Source organism: Patella vulgata, chromosome 5, assembly GCF_932274485.2.
Source record: "Patella vulgata chromosome 5, xgPatVulg1.2, whole genome shotgun sequence".
NCBI lineage: Eukaryota > Metazoa > Mollusca > Gastropoda > Patellidae > Patella > Patella vulgata.
In genome coordinates, this window is record NC_065883.2 from 75,977,337 (window position 1) to 75,994,679 (window position 17,343).

Below are 17,343 nucleotides of genomic sequence, written 5' to 3' on the forward strand. Positions count from 1 at the left end.
AAGTTTATATAAAATATATGAAGTGGATTATAAGAGTCAAAATGTTGCTGCGATTGACTTTTGTAAAACATGGGTTCTGGGGGAAAATATTATATTTCATATTTTGGAAAATAATCTTAGAGCTAAAGGGAACAAAGTTACTTCTTCTGATAAATACGTCACAGAAAAATTCAATGAAACAAATGGCATAATCCAAGTGCATTTTCAGATGTAACTGTCACTCCGTTAAACGAGTTTGTTAGCCAATGAAAACGTCTTAAATATAAACCGTAGATAAGCATGAGAGAAAATGGCTTCCCTGTGTTTGATAAGATTTAGCAAAGACGTTTTACGACCTTCAAATCTAATTAGAGGTTATTGTCGCATCACTAATTACTTTCTGTGCACTGTGCAAAAATAATTCTTTTGTCGTTCGAACGAAAACATACCGTGACAATAGTGACCTATCTTATAAATCTCACTAGATCACTTATGAAGTGAAATGAAGTGAAATGAAATGAAATGGTGTTTAACGTCCTACCATACTGCTCCGACTGGGCTAATGAAGACGGGCATACCCCATTCAGTGTGCTATGAGGAAAATTTTGCCCGGGCAGCGGCACTATGGCCTACTCTTATATCGAATTCCAACTGCCAAGGTTCTTTTACGTGCACGCCAATGTATACACAGTTCCTCCGTTTTTCTTCCCATCCTGAGGTGATCCTGCACCACATCCACTGACAATTAAGGAGTCACTTATGAAACTTCTTGTATTACAATAATTATATGGACAATACATGGTCATGGAGTCAGACTAGTAAAGCTATTTCCATGGCATTGTCTTTAATGTTAAATCCATGACATTACTTGACCTGACATTTATTGAACATTCCTGTGGCCTTAAAGTAACTAATTCTTTACATCAATATCATCCAAAGTCTTCGACACAAAACACAAATTATTTGTCAATTTAAATCATCATTAATGTGATCTTACAGGGAAAAGATGGGCTTCTGATATCCAATAATTAAGACAAAATAAACATTTTCCTACCATCGGTACACGAACCGTGTACCCATACATGTAATTTGTAACAAGGGGCTTGAAGAACGCTGCTAGCCATAATCCACAAGTTCTGTCAAACAGTGACCACACATATTCTTATCTGGAATATTTCTAGCCTTGTTCTTTTAGTCCCTTGTTACAAATGGTGCTGAAACCCATTCTGGTGCATGATTCGTGTACCAATGAAAAAAATGTTTATTGGATATCAGAAGCACATTTTTTCCTGGTAAGATCACACCATCAATGTCGATTTAAATTGACAAATAGTTGATGTTTTCAACTTCAAAGACTTTTGATGATTTTGAGTTAGAGACTTGCGTGTAGCTACTTTAAGTGAGATTGTGTGGGTCTTCCCTTTTTATAGTCATTGGGGACTATAGCACAGTTAAAATCTCAGTAGACCGGAGCAATTCTTTTTAGACATACAGGGGGGTTGGATGGCCGAATGGTTAGCACATGCGCGCTGTATCATAAGACCTGTCATTGAGTCAACTGGCGTGGTTTCATATCCCTGGTTGTACGTGACAAGGAGTAGGGTCACCTGTCCAACCTCGTGGGTTTTCTCCGGGTCCTCCGGTTTCCTCCCACTGCTAAGACCCCTACGCGTAAGCGAATTATTGAAATAAAATTAAACCATACATGTATGTTAGTCCCGAAAAGACCTAGTTTATGTCGAGTGAGTGGACGTTAAACCCCATTTCTCTCTCTCTCTCTCTTTCTCTCTCTCTCAATATTATAGCTTGTAATGGATTAAAAATCACTCAAATGATGAGCAGCAGTTTTGATTAATAATAAATATTTTATTTATCATAACAGGAAGCTTAAGAGCAGCATGTCTTCCTTTACACCAGACTAAAGTAGAATATTGTGTCTGGCATAATGGAGACTTACTACAGACAGGATCAACTAGTCAAATAATATCCTCAAGAAATGCTGGATTCTTTACTAGATGTAAGTAGACTACTCTACATATTTTAATTTTTATCCAACAGATTTCATATTTAAGAGAATCAGAAACAATGATCCAATATGTATTTTGGAATGATTCAATGAGCCGCTTGGAATGATTCAATAAGCTGCTTGGAACAATTCAATGAGCCAATTGGAATGATTCAATGAGCCACTCGAAATGATCCAGTGAGCCACTTGGAATGATTCAATGAGCCACATGGAATGATTCAATGTGCCACTCGAAATGATTCAATGTGCCACTCGGAATGATTCAATGGTATCATTCCAATGAGCCACTTGGAACGATTCAATGAGCTACTTTGAACAATTCAGTGTGCCACTCGGAAAGATTGAGTGAGCCACATGGAATGACAGGTGAATCAATTATCGTAAAATACAAAACAGTTTTGTTTTGCTCATATTCTTTGTGTATTTGAAAAGATATGAAATGCAATCCTTCTCAAAATGCTCACTCTGTAGACTAATCTATAATGACAAGTTTTTTCTAATTATAGTAACGGCGGAAGAATTATGGAGTGGTGTGACGGGTGTCAGTAACCAAGGTAAAAAAAGAGGTCGAGGTAGGAATATAAGGGGGAGAATTGTTGATTTGAACAGAGGACAAAGACTTGGAGAAGGTGAGTAAAACAATATTTACAGATCAGGGGCCTAATTCATGATAGCTTCAACTAAAATATAAGCCAAAATTTGTAGTAGATTTTTAAACCTCAACCAATGAAAACGCCACACCCATATATATTTAATTTGAGGGGTTGGGTGGTCGAATGGTTAACGTGTGCACGTTTGATCGTAAGATGCCATCTGATGACTTTTTTTATTGGGTGACGCTCTTCGAAAAAGCCTGGGGGGGTGGATGGCTAAATGGTTAGCGTGCGCGCGCTGTATCATAAAGTCTGTCAATGAGTCGACTGGCGTGGTTTCGAATCCCCGGTTGTACGTGACAAGGAGTAGGGTCGCCTGTCCAACCTCGTGGGTTTTCTCCGGGTCCTCCGGTTTCCTCCCACTGCTAAAGACCCCTACGCGCAAGCGAATTATTGAAATAAAATTAAACCATATGTTAGTCCCGAAATGACCTAGTTTGTGTCGAGTGGACGTTAAACCCCATTTCTTTCTCTCTCTCGAAAAAGCCTAAGGTTCCGTCAGTTCAAGTCCGATCAACAGGGATTGAAAATTGTCATGCTTCTTCTTGGAACAATTCTGCATCGATTTGATAAATTATTATATTTTTGAATTTCATCCAACAATATGGTCAGTTCCTGGTACATAGGACGATTAAACTTGTTTAATGATTTTTTCGGTCCTTTTGATTAAGTGTGACTTAACTTTCATGTCTTTTTTTATACTCTGTGTTGGTATGTGTAGACGTCACCCCTGTCCTTCAGTCAACAATAGAGGCTAGACTTTTTGACAGATTTTTAAAAAATTTTGTGCGATGATTGCAAACCTTGACTGTGAGAAGATTCTTTCTATTGCTTTTCAAATTTAGTCTCGGCAATTCAGATCTTTCTGTTCTAGAAATATTTGTTTGCCAAAAAGCTTGTGAATGCGATAGAGAATATCCTTTCGTATAAGCTGCAGATTAGACATGTACATGTTGCTGCTGTTTGGGCCTATTTCCACGTTTAGCGTGGCTATCGGTAAAAGTTGAAGACAAGCATAAACAACATGCCGTGTGCGATGGGGGAAATTGTGCCTGGACAGTGGTGCTACAGCCTACTTTTATTTCGAATTCCAACTGTCAAGGGTTCTTATACGTTGCACATTAGTGTCTACATGGGACCTCGGTTTTTGATCCCATCCAAAGGACTAGACATCACTTGCCAGGCCTTCAGTCCTAGTAGTCCTTAGTCTCAGTCTCCCAAAACATCCTAGTCTAGGACTGTTGTCAATATTTGACGAAAAGTCCATTGCCCATGCGTAACCGTGAGTTTGGTTTTTAATGTGGTTGATCATCCAGTATCTTCTGGCCAAGCCAAGGAAGAGTTGTTCCCCTTTCCTGCAATAAATCCCACAATTCTTGTATTAATATAAACAAACATGAATCGTGACGACGAATTAGGATTAATTTAAAAAACATTTATATGGCCCATTAAGAGAGAAATTTTACAATAACAAAATAAGAGTGTTGGAGATTAAACTGGCAATGCAATCAAATGGATTTTTTGAGATGGCATTCTTAAATTAATTACACGGGCGTCACCATTTTGTTTTATAACTAGTTACCTCCCTTAGACTTTGTCTATGATAATGTAAAAGACAGGATAATCAAGCCGATGACCTATTATTCTCAAATGTTGACAACGCATCCAGCCTAATATTCGTCAAATATTTTTCTGGATGATAGAGACTAAGTAGTCCTACACCTCTGACCAAGGGGAATCACGCTGGAAATTCCTGAAGAACTTTCTCGGCCAACACGGAGATCGATGACAGGACCTCCAGGTTAGCGAGCCAACGTCGTACTTCCTGAGCCACCACAAAATTAGTTAAAGAATTTGTTTTATTGTTTGTTTTTTAGGCCGAGTACCGATGGTATGGCCGGGGTTGACTGTTTCACCAACAAAAGGTAGTGAATATCAGAAATTACGAGAGTTGGAACCAAATCCTAACAGAGAAGAAAAATTGTTAGCAGCCAGGGTCAAAACGAATAAAGGAAGATTTAAAATATCATCGCTAGAACGGGGTTGGTCTGGCGCTCGATTTCCAGGCATGAGTATTGGTCCTCCAGATCCAATAAATGACTGTAAGTTTTTTAAATTGTAATTCTAAATAAAATGGTGATGGTAGTTTGTAATTGAACTCAATTTATGAGATGCCTGATACTGTTAATTTATTAATTTTTACCATTTTCCGACATTCTATCTGGAATATCGCCGCTATTATTGTTAAAAGTTTTGACGTTCTAACTCATAATGTCAACTGACAGACTATCTCCATTCAAGAGACATATTATTTGTAGTTCGTCTTTCTTGTAAATCAATCATTGTTTTGTCTCCATTTAGAATGAAGTCTGTATCATTGCAGGCCCCGGACATTACAGCGCAGTAGACGCTTACCGCTAGCCCTCAAAATCTATTTACTTGATTTGATATTTGTTGTTTATGTTGTTGTATCGGTTTGGGGGGTTGGATGGCTGAATGGTTAGCGTGTGCGCGCTGTATCATAAAGTCTGTCATTGAGTCAACTGACATGGTTTCGAATCCTCGGTTGTACGTGACAAGGAGTAGGGTCGCCTGTCCAACCTCGTGGGTTTTCTCCGGGTCCTCCGGTTTCCTCCCACTGCTAAAGACCCCTTCGTGCAAGCGAATTATTGAAATAAAATAAACCATATGTTAGTCCCGAAATGACATAGTTTGTGTCGAGTGGACTTTAAACCCCATTTCTCTCTCTCTCTGTATCAATTTTGTTTGAGTGCATTGCAATCCTTCTGCACATGCTACTATTATCTAAAAACATTTGAACTATAAGAATTATCTAAAAACATATGAACTACAAGAATTATCTAAAAACATATGAACTACAAGAATTATCTAAGAACATATGAACTACAAGAATTATCTAAGAAAATGAACTACAAGAATTTGAATGTTGATTACCAATAACACAGAGATTGTCTATCCCTTAACCTTCGGACGCAGGAAATCTTGGGTAAATAATTTACATGATAACTGTTGTTTTGTTTTTAGATACATTTGAGGGATTTGATTCAAGGGTTTTAGAGGTATGTTAATTATAAGTATCATATGAGATAATATCATATGAAATGAAATTGGACCATGTGTTAGTCCCAAAATGACCTAGTTTGTGTGGATGTTTAACCCCATTTCTCTCTCTCTCTCTCTCTCTCAAAATTTTCATTATAACCTTTTCGAGCCAGTATGATTATTGAAATAAATTTAAATCATATTTTAGTCACGAAATGACCTAGTTTGTGTCAGTGGACTGACCTTACACTCTCTCTCTCTCTCTCTCTCTCTCTCTGGTTCTTTTCCTAATTGTCTTTTGTCATTTAAACTTTTGGGGTGTTTGATAGAAATTTATTACAGGGCTGCAAAACAAGTTAAGGTGGTATAGTTTGTGTGCTATACAAGGTCTGTCATTGAGTCAAGTGGTGTGGTTTTAATTCCACACTTGTACATGACAAGGAGTAAGATCGCCTGACTAACCTCATGTGTTTTCTCTGTGTTCCCTGGTTTCCTCCCACTGCTATAGACACCTATGCGCAAGTGATGTGTTGAATAAAAACTGTACCATATGTTAGTCCCGAAATGACCTATTTTGTGTTGGGCAGACATTAAACCCCATTTCTCTGTTTAAGTGTTTTCGTGTGTAGATTAAACTTGGAGATATTTGATTGATTCATAGTAATGAACTTTCTAAAAGGGAATATATCACAAATCATGTTTGTGACCAGTGTTGAACAGTTGTTACTTAATATTATATTTCTAGTATAAAATGGTTGCTAATGTAACAGTTATTTTATTATATTTCTCGTATAAAATGGTTGCTAATGTAACAGTTGTTTTATTATATTTCTAGTATAAAATGGTTGCTAATGTAACAGTTGTTTTATTATATTTCTAGTATAAAATGGTTGTTAATGTAACAGTTGTTTTATTATATTTCTAGTATAAAATGGTTGCTAATGTAACAGTTGTTTTATTATATTTCTAGTATAAAATGGTTGCTAATGTAACAGTTGTTTTATTATATTTCTAGTATAAAATGGTTGCTAATGTAACAGTTGTTTTATTATATTTCTAGTATAAAATGGTTGCTAATGTAACAGTTGTTTTATTATATTTCTAGTATAAAATGGTTGCTAACGTAACAGTTGTTATGTAATGTTATATTATATTTCTAGTATAAAATGGTTGCTAATGTAACAGGTAATATGGGTAAAAGGATGAGAGCCAGTGTAATGGTTGTCACTGGTAACGGTAATGGTCTGGCAGGTACGCATAAATTATTCAATTTTCATGCTTTATTAAAAGTCACGGTGCCTGATATGACTCAATAAGCAGGAGCTCTGGGTTCGATCGCAACATGGTGGTGCAGGTTGTCGGGCCTGAAAAAGACAGAGTTTAGTCGTTCAGATGTAAAAAAAAAAAAAAAAAAATACAAGGTCATGTGTTACTGTAACCCAGGTATCATTTAATCTTGTGTATTTAGCACTAATTTCTTTCACACTCGTTTAATATCAGATCTTTGTTTAAAAATTCGTAAAAATCATTTAAAATCACCAAAAATCATCTAATTTGTACTTGTGTCCAGTTTAAAGCTGATTGATTAATTTTGATAATGAGTGTCCAGTTTACAAGTATTTAATTTCCTGACCACTGTCCAAACATTAATCATTATACATCATTAATCAATTGGGTTGTTTATTTTTCAACAGTGATTGAGAAATTAAACATTTGTAAATTGGACACTCATTATCAAAATTATCAAAAGTACAAATTAGATGATTTATAGTGATATTAAACGTTTTTTACATTTTTAAACATGATTTGATATTAAAACGAATGTAAAAGAAATTATTGCTAGATACACAAGATTAAATGATACCTGGGTTACAGTGTGTGCATGTAAAAGAATCCATGACAATTAGATTTCCAAATAAAGAGTAGGTCATAATGCCACTGTCTGGGCAAAATTACCCTCATAGCACACTGTATGTCTATGGATGTTAAACCCCATTTGATTCACTGACTTACTATGTATTGTTCTCTATTGATTCAATAGCCAAAGTAGCCAAGTCTCTAACTCAGTGTCATCCAAAGTCTTCAACATTTGAACACGACTTATTGGTCAATTTAAATAATCAATTTCTGTACATACATGTATTAGCGTGGATTAAGTCGTGGGAAATTTGAATAGTAGGACGTTAAACCCCATTTCTTTTCATGTACAGTAACAAATTCTATACTGCTGTACATTAACAAATTCTATAATGCTGTCTGTTAATTAATAGATATACAGATTTTATAAGGCTTTATATTTCTTTGAACTTATTCAATGTTTCAGGTTTTGCTGTTGCCAAGGCCCCACTGGGAAGAACTGCAATTAGAAAAGTAAGTTGTTTTTATTAGTGCACAGATTTTACTGGTTGGAGCATGTCTGTGTCGTGCAACACTACTAACCAGCTTTTCCACTTCAATATTTTGAGGGAGTTGGATGGCCGAATGGTCAGCATGTGCACGCTGTATCATAAGGTCTGTTATTGAGTCAACTGGCGTGGTTTCGATTTCCTGGTTGTACGTGACAAGAAGTAGGGTAGCCTGTCCAACCTCATGGGTTTTCTCTGGGTCCTCCGGTTTCCTTCTACTGCTTAAGACCCCTACGCGCAAGCGAATTATTGAAATAAAATTGAACCATGTGTTAGTCCCGAAATGACCTAGTTTGTGTCGAGTGGACGTTAAACCCCTTCATTTCATTTTGTCTGTATTTGTTTCAGGCTAAGAATAAGGCAGCTCAACGATTGCTGTATGTAGAACGTTATAATAATCATACGGTCTACCATAATATGTACAACAAGGAACAACAAACAGCTCTTTATATAGAAAAGGCTGCAGCTGGTAAGTAGCAACATACATACATACATCTCTCCTGTCCCAGGAGTAGGGTTTACGTTAGATCATAACGTCTGTGATTGAGTCAAGTGGCGTGGTTTCGTTTTCCTAGTTGTACATGAAAAAGAGTAGGGTTGCCTGTCAGCCTCGTGGGTTTTCTCCGGGTCCTCCCACTGCTAAAGACTACTACATGCAAGCAAATTATTGAAATAAAATTGAACCATATGTTAGTGCCAAAATGACCTAGTTTTTGTCAAGTGGATGTTAAACCCTGTTTATCTCTCGTATGTAATCGCACTAATCGCCACATTTCACAATTACAAGCGTGTAAAAACTCTAATTCTTGAATTAGTTAGCTGGCAGTTGTGCACGATGGAGGGCCTGACATGGGCAACTGTCTAGTCATTCGGATGAGATGGAAAACTGAGGTCCTGTGTACACATTGGCGTGGACTTAAAAGATCACTTGGCAGTTGGAATTCGATATAAGAGTAGGTGATAGTGCCGCTGTCCGGGGAAAAGTTTTCCTCATGGCACACTGTATGACATATGCTTGTCTTATCCCTGTCGGAGCAGAACAGTAAAACGTTAAACTCCATTTCATTTCTCAGAAAAAGAAATAAATGAATATTTTCATATTCACCAATTAGTAAAGACTGGCATGCATAGACTTAATGCCACTCTAAATTTCATATAATACCCCTCTTATAATCTGTCACATTTTCAACAATTTGTAAGATAAACATGCACTGTGCAAGAGCTAAATCTGCCTATTGCAGGTCTTTCTTTTGGCCTTAAATGTTATTTAGGTTATTAATTAGACATTAATTAACCTATCCAGACCATAATCAGCTCTCAATGTCATCGCTGGCCTGCAATATTTAGTGGATTTGAATACGTTTTTGATGGATGATTTATTGTAAAAATGGATAAACAAGACTTTGTTTATCGTACCGACTTTAGTAATAGTGATCAAGACTAGCCTAAATTTCAAAAGCTAATATCTCGGTTCAGAGTGGAGCAATTTGATTGAAATTTTCAGCATATTCTTTTTACATTATCTATTTTTTAACCATTATAACGAGAGAAATGTCAGCTCTGTATCTAATTTTACCTAATGCCGCTTTAATAGTTGGAGATTTTAGAAAAAGATGGAGCCTGACTGTTTAACACTCCTTTAGACAAAGAGGAGTAACTTGAACTTGGGAGCCATTGTAGGATTATAATACTAGATTTTATAAAAACACCCCCCTCCCCCTCCCAACACCACCTAGCGCCTCTAGCGGGGGAGGGATTTAACTCTCTTTGAACTTTGACGATGTGGAGATTGGAGAATTACAATTCTACTACTTCTACTGAGTAGTACTATTTACTCTATTTATTACAGGAGCTGGTTTACGCTGTCATCGTGTTATAAAAACTATCTGTGAGGTTATTGGTATTAAAGATTTAAAGGTCAAAGTTGAAGGGTCGGCACGGAATTATCAAAATATAACTAAAGCCTTGTTTGATGCCCTCAGAAATCAGGTAAAGGTCATTTATATCGAAATCAAGGTAGCCAGAATGATCACTAACGTGGTTCAGTCCTGTTGGTGACAATGAAAGTTCTTCAGGATTTTATGTGTTTTCTTTGGTCAGTTAGACAGGACCTAGCAACGAATCGCATCCGGTCATTCTGATGGTACGAAAAACCAAGGTAGCAAGCGCACAGCATGGCATATGCCCTTGTTAGTGGTGTAGGATGGAGGGCTTGTTAAGGGACAACGTATAGTCGTTCGGATGGGACATGGCGTGCATGTAGAAAAACGCTTGACAGTTGGAATTCGAAAAATGAGTAGGCTGTCAGGGCAAAATTTCCCACATAGCACAATTCATTAGCCCAGTCGGTGCAGAAAAGTAGGAAGTTTAAACCCCATTTCATGTAAATTATCTGTTTTTTGTTTCAGGAAACTCACCAGGATTTGGCGGATCGATTAAAACTGAATGTGGTCGAGTATCAAAACAATATGGAGAATGTTCCGATCGTTGTTGCCAGACCCACGACAGGAACAGTAACCAAAGATCAAAAACCACAGGACGAAAATCTAGATTTTGATAATTTATATTACAATGGACGTGTACCTTACAAGAAACCCAAGAAAATACCTTTTTTCCAAAAACAAAAACCCTACAAGAAGAAATGGTTTCAGTTATATAAAAGTCGAAATCAAGCAGACGCAAGACGGGAACGATGTGTTCTTGGTATAGAGCCATCAGCGAAGGAACTATCAAAGAGAAATTTACCTTTAAAGTGAATGTGTAGTAAATGGACTTGGACTTATTATAAACTTTTTATATTCTGAACTAAACATGCATTGGTGTAACAGCAGGCCACATATGCGTTGAAGTTCCGATTTGCTGAAATCAGAGTGAACAGACTCCGATGCCTGCTCACTCGAAAATCCGAGCCCACGATTGAAGGATTGCCTCTCCGTAGCTGGTAATCAACTCTGGTTCTGATCATACAACTCCTTCTGTGTTTCCAGAAACTGTTCGACATGATCGAAAACCGCATGGCATTTCGACCTTATCGGAATTCCGATATTTTTGTACGACTGTTCGAATGCTAAAATCGATTCCTTATAGTCAACATGCAGTACTTTTCCGAAGCATTTCAGCAAATCGTGGGAAAGTGGGGGGTATAAGCGCGACATGAGACATCCGGAATACGCTAAAAAAAACTGTTAAAATGTGTTGTAACATATTGTTCAAGGCATACATAAACTGCGAACTGACAGGACTTGCTCTACGGATTGTTATATCTGAAATACTGGATTGATTCGATAAGTCACATTGAAAAAATGAATATTTACTGTTTTTATAGAAAGGGCTCGATGAAAAATTTTATTTTTTCTATTTTGGTATTAGATAAATTGCCAAGTCTCCGATAAAAAAGAAATCGAGTGGGGAACTTTTTTTAACCCTATCGGAACTTCAACGCATATGTGAGGCGGGTTTGTTGCTCAAATCCAGCGAACCTATAGGCTGGGTTAATTTCTCATTTCCAGGGGAACTGTAAGCTGGGTTAGTCAGACAAAACCAGGGAACTATAGATTGGGTAAGGGTATAATCTAATCAACTTGCAGTGGAAGTTCTATATTTATATCAACCAAACATTTTCTCACCCTAAACACCATATTGTTTTGAGTTGACCTGATAGAATCACCTCAATTTGTCCACGATCACAGAACAAATGATGATAGTGGTAACCTAGCATTAACAAGAACTGTCAGCTCTTTTTCTAAATCTTACATAATGCAATGGTGAAATTGTGGCATGAAGCTATGAGTGAATGTATGTTGTGTTGTTGCGATATATTTGTTTTAGTTTATTAGTTAATGAGAAATTTTGACGTCAAAGAAAATATTTCATATTATATAGTCTTTTTCTTCTCATAGTCTTTAAATAAATTTCTTATCTAATTTTGAAGACCAGGCCTGGAGCGAGCAAAATTTCTCTCATAGCACACTGTATTGTGTATGCACATCTTCATTTGCCCAGTCGGGACAGAACAGTAGGACGTTAAACCCCATTTCATTTCATTATTTCTGGAGATTCTAAATGTTCACCTAATGCAAACCACATTACCACAACATTACCAAATCATTACCAAATCATTACCACAACATTACCACAACATAAACATATCATTACCAAACTAACATACAAAATGAAATAAAATGGAGTTTAACGTCCTACCGTTCTGCTTCGACTGGGTTAATGAAGATGGGCATACGCCATACAGTGTGGTACTAGGGAAATCTAGACTGGACAGCGGCATTACCGCCTACGCTTATATTGAATTCCAACTGCCAAGGGATCTTTAACGTTCATGGCAATGTGTACATGGGACCTCGTTTTTTCGTCCCATCGGAACGACTAGACAGCTGTTCTTGCCAGAAACTCCATCTTTCAACACTGACAAGGGGAACCACTCCCGAAAATTCTGATGAACTTTCTCGGCCAACGGACTAACATACCTTTATGGAGTATATTTCAATAATTTGCTTGACCACATTGGTCTCTAAAGAAAACCCAGGCAAATTGGTTATTTGAGGGTGGAGGGTGCGATTTGTTTCGATTTGGATAACCGAAATAAAGGACTTAGGGGTCTATTATTCAGCTGTCTGATGGGGAGGACCCTTTCCATTTTCTCATTCATATTTCTGGTTCCATGATATGAATCACACCAACACTGGAGAATTACAGTTAAACTAAAATTCTTCCCAGAAAGTACCCCCATGTCCAGAACCTACCCCCATGTCCAGAACCTACTCCCGTTTCAGAACGCACTCCCGTATCTAGAACATAATCCCGTATCCATTGGTTATCTATGCTTTATAATTCCTTTTTTTTAAAATAACAAATATCTTGTCCATTGTATCGTAAAGGCGTGTAATAAAATAAACGTCCTACTTTTCTGCCCCAACTGAGCTAGGCCTAAATAACGTCCGGCGTACTCCATGCAGGGTACTATAAGGCAGGACACACGCTGTCGGTGGCCAAACTCGCAATTTGCGATAAAAATATGAAAGTGGTGATTAAAATTTGATTTTGGCGATAACCTATTGGCGATTTCTTGTTTATAAGGCATTTAGTGATAGGACTAACATTGAAAAAACACAACACAACTTTATGGATAAAAATCACTAGCAACTTTAATAGTGCAACGTTTCAACAAGTGTCCTCTTGTCGTGGGGGGTTGGATGGCCGAATGGTTAGCACGCGCGCGCTGTATCATAGGGTCTGTCATTGAGTCAACTGGCGGGGTTTCGATTCCCCGGTTGTACGTGACAAGGAGTAGGGTCGCCTGTCCAACCTCGTGGGTTTTCTCCTGGTCCTCCGGTTTCCTCCCACTGCTAAAGACCCCTACGCGCAAGCAAATTATTGAAATAAAATTGAACCATGTGTTAGTCCAGAAATCACTTAGTTTGTTTCGAGTGGACGTTAAACCCCATTTCTCTCTCTCTCTCTCTCTCTCTTGTCGTTATCAAGCACAGGGTGAACGATAATATGATATTACCCCGTGCTTGATAACGACACGAGGATACTTGTTGAAACGTTGCACTATTAAAATTGCTAGTGATTGTTATCCATAAAGTTGTGTTCGTGTTTCTTTTTGTTATATCCTGGATTAACTGTTACATCGAGTGTGAATAACAATCACATGACGGCATACAATAAATTAATCAACTCGATAATTAACCGGATCGTGTCAGTAAGGATTACGGTGCCAACCAATTGTCTCGGATTAATGATTAGTTGATTGGTACATGCCATAAAGCCGATCTCACGTCATTATTTACTACGATATCACCTGCGATATCACCTCGGTGGAAGCGGACATAAAATACAACTAACACACGCACGGTACGGTGATTATATAATGTTTCGTTTCGTCTAAAAAAAAATAATAATTTGGAATGTTCAAACTGGACGTCAATTCTTTTCGTAGAGAATAAATATTTTGATAGTTAAACCGTGGCTTCATACGGCATGTGGAATATATAAGCATGTCTAGTCGGATATTATTAATTCAAATTATATTATCACCATCGGTGGAAAACGTAAGAACGAGTCAACTAGCGACGATTTTGAGCGAGAAAACGGTCCGCCATTTGCTTCATATGATATTACCTAAGAGAAATGTTGCCCGGGCGGCAATTGAATTCCAACTATTAAGGGTTCTTTTATGTGCACGGGACATCAGTCTTTTTATCCCATCCGAAAGACTAGACTAGGCCCTTCATCACTGACTTTCCGGCGTGGTTCCCCTTGTCAGTAATGCAGGGCGGGGTTTCTGACAAGGACAGCTGTCTTGTCGTTCGGATGGTACGGAAAAACGAGGTCCCGTGTACACATTGGCGTGCACGTAAAAGATCCCTTGACAGTTGGAATTCGATATAAGAGTAGACCGTGGCGCCGCTGTCTGGGCAAAATTTCCATAGCACACTGTATGGCGTACGCCCGTCTTCATTAGCCCAGGTTAGGAGCAGAGCAGTAGGATGTTAAACGTCATTTCATGTTGCATCACTGACAAGGGGCAAATATAAAAGCGTCCCGCGGCAATGCAAGAGCCAAGTCTTGACCACAAACAGATTGCTGTTATGCTTATATATTTGGGCTCTATTGTGAAGCCATTGTAGTGCTTGTTATTTCTTTATGCCCTTGTTTTTGTATCGCATGTGTCATAGGCCCCATGAAATATTTTGGCCTAGGGCCCCACAAAACCTTAATCTGGCCTTTGAGACGGACGGGTAAAACTTATTCCAATATCCCTCCTTAAAGTAGTTAAGTCTCTAACTCACTGTCATCCAAGATCTTCGACATTGAAAACACAAATTATTTATCAATTTAAATCAACGTTGATGTTGTGATCTTACCGGGAAGAGATGGGCTTCTAATATCTAATATTTAAGACAAAATAAACATTTTACCATTGGTACACGAATCGTGTACCATAATGCGTTTCAGCGTCATTTGTAATGAGGGATTTGAAAAACGAGACTAGGCATATTCCACATGTCAAGTCAAACGGTGACGCCATATTCTTATCTGGAGAGCATGTGCGATAAATACTATCGGTGTAGACTGGAATAACCAGGCACTAGAGATTGCCATTCAATTGAGACTTCTGGCGTATTCGCCGAACATAAATGATTAGAAATTACAGTGAAAACAGAAAAGATTGAATGTAAATCAGTTTATATACATTCATATTACATTATTATAAGCGTTGCAACCCATTTGTGTCAATTTCTAGGTTCCAAATATGAGCGATTTAGCCCCTTTAACAATGACCAATCTGATTAAAACACAGATCCTATTTCGTTTCGTTTTTTTCTAGTTCAAAATAACGTTTTACTTGTCTTTACTACCCTATGATCTGGAAGAGTTGTTATATTACCGGCGTTCTGGTTGAATTGAGGGATTAGCCAATGAAACGGTCTGTTACGGTGAGTTCTTGGCGTGCGATGCACGGAACTGTGGGTAAACCACTAGAAACGTCAACGCTGATTGATTAATCGATGTCTCACATCATAGGGTCAAAAGCGAATAGTAGAGTAGGCCGCCTAAAACACGAAACGAAATATAGATTAGGCCCCAAGTTCACAAAGCATTCTCAGACTTAAGTTGAGAATTTACTCAAACTTGTTCACTTTATATGAACTAAAATATAGACCTTTATAATAATTTTGTTGTTTGAATGTATCAGATACATCAATAAGAAACTATGTGCAAAATTTTGTGTTTCTAGATCAAAGATATTTCTCATAAACAGTGATTGAAAGTTGAGTAAATTTTAAATCTGAGAATGCTTTGTAAACACGGGACCTGGGGCCTGTTTCTCGAAATTTTAACTAAAGATAAAAAACAATTTTAGTAGATACTTCAATTTTGATTGGCGAAGCACTATAATCAATCTAATATTATCCAATCAAATTACTAAAATTTGGATTTTATCTTAGTTAAAATTTCGTGAAACAGGCCCCAGTATTATAATCAGATTGTAACAAAAACATACTTCGGCGCGGGATAAAAAGAAAGACCAACTTTAGACTGTGAACTGAATTGATTTTTTTCTGTCTGTAACTTTGATAAGCATCCCCACATTCGTCGCCGGATAAAAAGACACACACACTCTAGACTTGAATTCAATTGATTTTTTTGTTTGTTTTATTATTGTCTGTAATTTTGATAATTAACGCCCATGATTGTGATTACAACTCACCACTTTAATCTGTCATATTGAATGACAAATTGGCCATTAGCGCCTTCCGATATTAACGATAATACCCTTCTCATATCAAAAGCACATATTTTCGTCTTAAAGCACGGAATCTAAATGTCATTGGAATGCCAAGTGAGATGTTGATGATCCAAATTCTATTCACACGACGAGATCAAATCTTTTGGCCATTATGCACGGACAAACCTGTTAGTCTGGAGGCTCAGCTCGGGGGGGGGGGGGTCATCAAATGGGCACAAAACCAGACCCAACTTTTCTAGAGTAAAATTTTGCGTAGAATACGATGCCGAGTGGTAATCAGTCCGCCGTTGGGGCGTTTTCGAGATATTCGGGGTCAATGGTCAAATGGATTCATTTGCACTGAAAGTGAATGCGCGGTCATTCTTGTATCATGAAAATAGACTGAAAATGATCGAAAGTAATCACACTTTCAATAAAAATGTAAACTTGTTAAATTCACCTTTATTCTTTGTGACCCCAGAGGTCAAAAGAAGGTCACATTTTCCGTTATAGCACTAGGGAAGATTTAAAGTAATAAATATCAGAGTAAAATATAAAAACTAAAGCGAAACCTGTTCTAATTAATAATACGAACATTTTAAAAAAATTTGTATTAAATGTTATTGTACAAATTTATGTAAATTAACATCATTATAATTTTACATGTACTCCATTTACAGATATGTATTTTTACCTTGGATGTATAATAGCTAGAGGTAAATTTACATTACAGTTATAACGATGACAATATTTCTGCCAGTTAAAACGAGGTAAAAATACATAAAAATTTTAACAGTGTGGGCGGAGCTCGGCCGTGCAATAACTAGATAGTTTCAATGTTATTGCACACTTTTGCTGGTTTACACTAGTTTTAGTAGAAATCATATAGAGAAGTGGGGTTGGTTTTCTGTGCAATAACAACAAGCATGTTGAGCAGGTGTCAATGTTACAAGTCATTTATAGCAC

At 37.4% G+C, this 17,343-nt stretch overlaps 1 protein-coding gene across 1 annotated transcript; it reads left to right on the forward strand.

The window, feature by feature from the left end:
* The first annotated feature begins 249 nt into the window (after positions 1 to 249).
* LOC126821282 (28S ribosomal protein S5, mitochondrial) lies at positions 250 to 12,003 on the forward strand. The gene is made up of 10 exons (XM_050549682.1): positions 250 to 353; positions 1,862 to 1,996; positions 2,512 to 2,634; positions 4,536 to 4,760; positions 5,704 to 5,738; positions 6,882 to 6,972; positions 8,045 to 8,091; positions 8,475 to 8,595; positions 9,976 to 10,115; positions 10,535 to 12,003. The coding sequence occupies exons 1-10, from the start codon at positions 290 to 292 to the stop codon at positions 10,880 to 10,882; spliced, it is 1,329 nt and encodes a 442-aa protein (XP_050405639.1). The 5' UTR covers positions 250 to 289; the 3' UTR covers positions 10,883 to 12,003.
* The last annotated feature ends 5,340 nt before the right edge of the window (positions 12,004 to 17,343 follow it).

Coding starts and splice junctions, on each gene's coding strand:
- LOC126821282 (XM_050549682.1), top strand. CDS start 290: ATGGCTTCCCTGTGTTTGATAAGATTTAGCAAAGACGTTTTACGACCT. Junction 6,973..8,044: donor TAACGGTAATGGTCTGGCAG/GTACGCATAAAT, acceptor TCAATGTTTCAG/GTTTTGCTGTTGCCAAGGCC. Junction 10,116..10,534: donor TTGATGCCCTCAGAAATCAG/GTAAAGGTCATT, acceptor TTTTTGTTTCAG/GAAACTCACCAGGATTTGGC.